The sequence below is a fragment of the Cyphomyrmex costatus genome, unplaced genomic scaffold, assembly GCF_001594065.2.
Source record: "Cyphomyrmex costatus isolate MS0001 unplaced genomic scaffold, Ccosl1.0 C2256789, whole genome shotgun sequence".
NCBI lineage: Eukaryota > Metazoa > Arthropoda > Insecta > Hymenoptera > Formicidae > Cyphomyrmex > Cyphomyrmex costatus.
The window spans coordinates 1-904 of NW_017274152.1; the positions used below are offsets into that span (position 1 = coordinate 1).

General features: G+C 27.7%; 1 protein-coding gene across 1 annotated transcript; it reads left to right on the forward strand.

Moving 5' to 3' along the window:
* Positions 1 to 12: 12 nt before the first annotated feature.
* On the forward strand, positions 13 to 721 carry LOC108771867 (pre-rRNA-processing protein TSR1 homolog; the record flags this gene model as incomplete). Its single annotated transcript, XM_018537303.1, has 3 exons — positions 13 to 69; positions 210 to 407; positions 491 to 721. Coding segments are annotated over exons 2-3 (330 nt in total), but the record flags the coding sequence as incomplete, so codon positions are not given.
* Positions 722 to 904: the final 183 nt, after the last annotated feature.

Here is a 904-nt window from a genome sequence, read left to right on the forward strand (position 1 = left end):
TCTTGTCTTGCTCAAGGTTTACCTTCTACCATAGTTGCAGTGCATAATATTCAGAAACTTCACATTAAAGTAAGCAATAGTACAAATAATAATTAAAAAATCTTTGGAAAGAATATAAAAATTAATTTTTATTATAAAAATGTTGTAAATTCTATGTTACATGTGTCAAATATGTTACTTATTGTTTAATATATTTTAAATGATAATAGAAACGTCAGGAATATAAGCAATCTGTGCAACGTGCAATTTCAAAATGGCTTCCTGAAGAAAAAGTATTTGAATTAGATACTACAGCTGATTGCTTAAATATGTTACGCCATGTTGGATTACAAAAACAAAGAAATTTATTTTACAAAGACATAAGACCACATCTTTTAGTTGAGGAAGTCTCCTTTGAATCTGATGATGTATGTAAAATTTACAATTAATATTTAAAATTGTATAAAAATCAAATTGTCATTTAATTGCTACATAATTCTTATCTCGACAGAATTCTCTTGACTTTGGAACTCTCATGGTCAGTGGATATTTACGAGGCACAACACCATTATCTGTTAATGGTTTGATTCATATATCAGGTTTTGGAAACTTTCAAATGTCATGCATCAAAACGTTGAGAGATCCATATTTAATTGAACGTGAGCAGAAGAAATATCTTTCTGATGATAAAATGGAATGGAAAAATGATTTCGCAATCTTAACTGCAGATCCAGAAAAGCAGGTTTATTGCACATATTTTAATATTAATGATATTTATATCTTTTGGGCCTAAATGTTGCTATTCTCAAATAAAAGTATTGTTAATTCTCTTACTATTTTTTTAGTATTAAAAGTAAACATTTTAACAGTATCTATATTAGCAGCAAGAGAGGCAGAAAGTTAAAAATTATCAGAAACCACATAC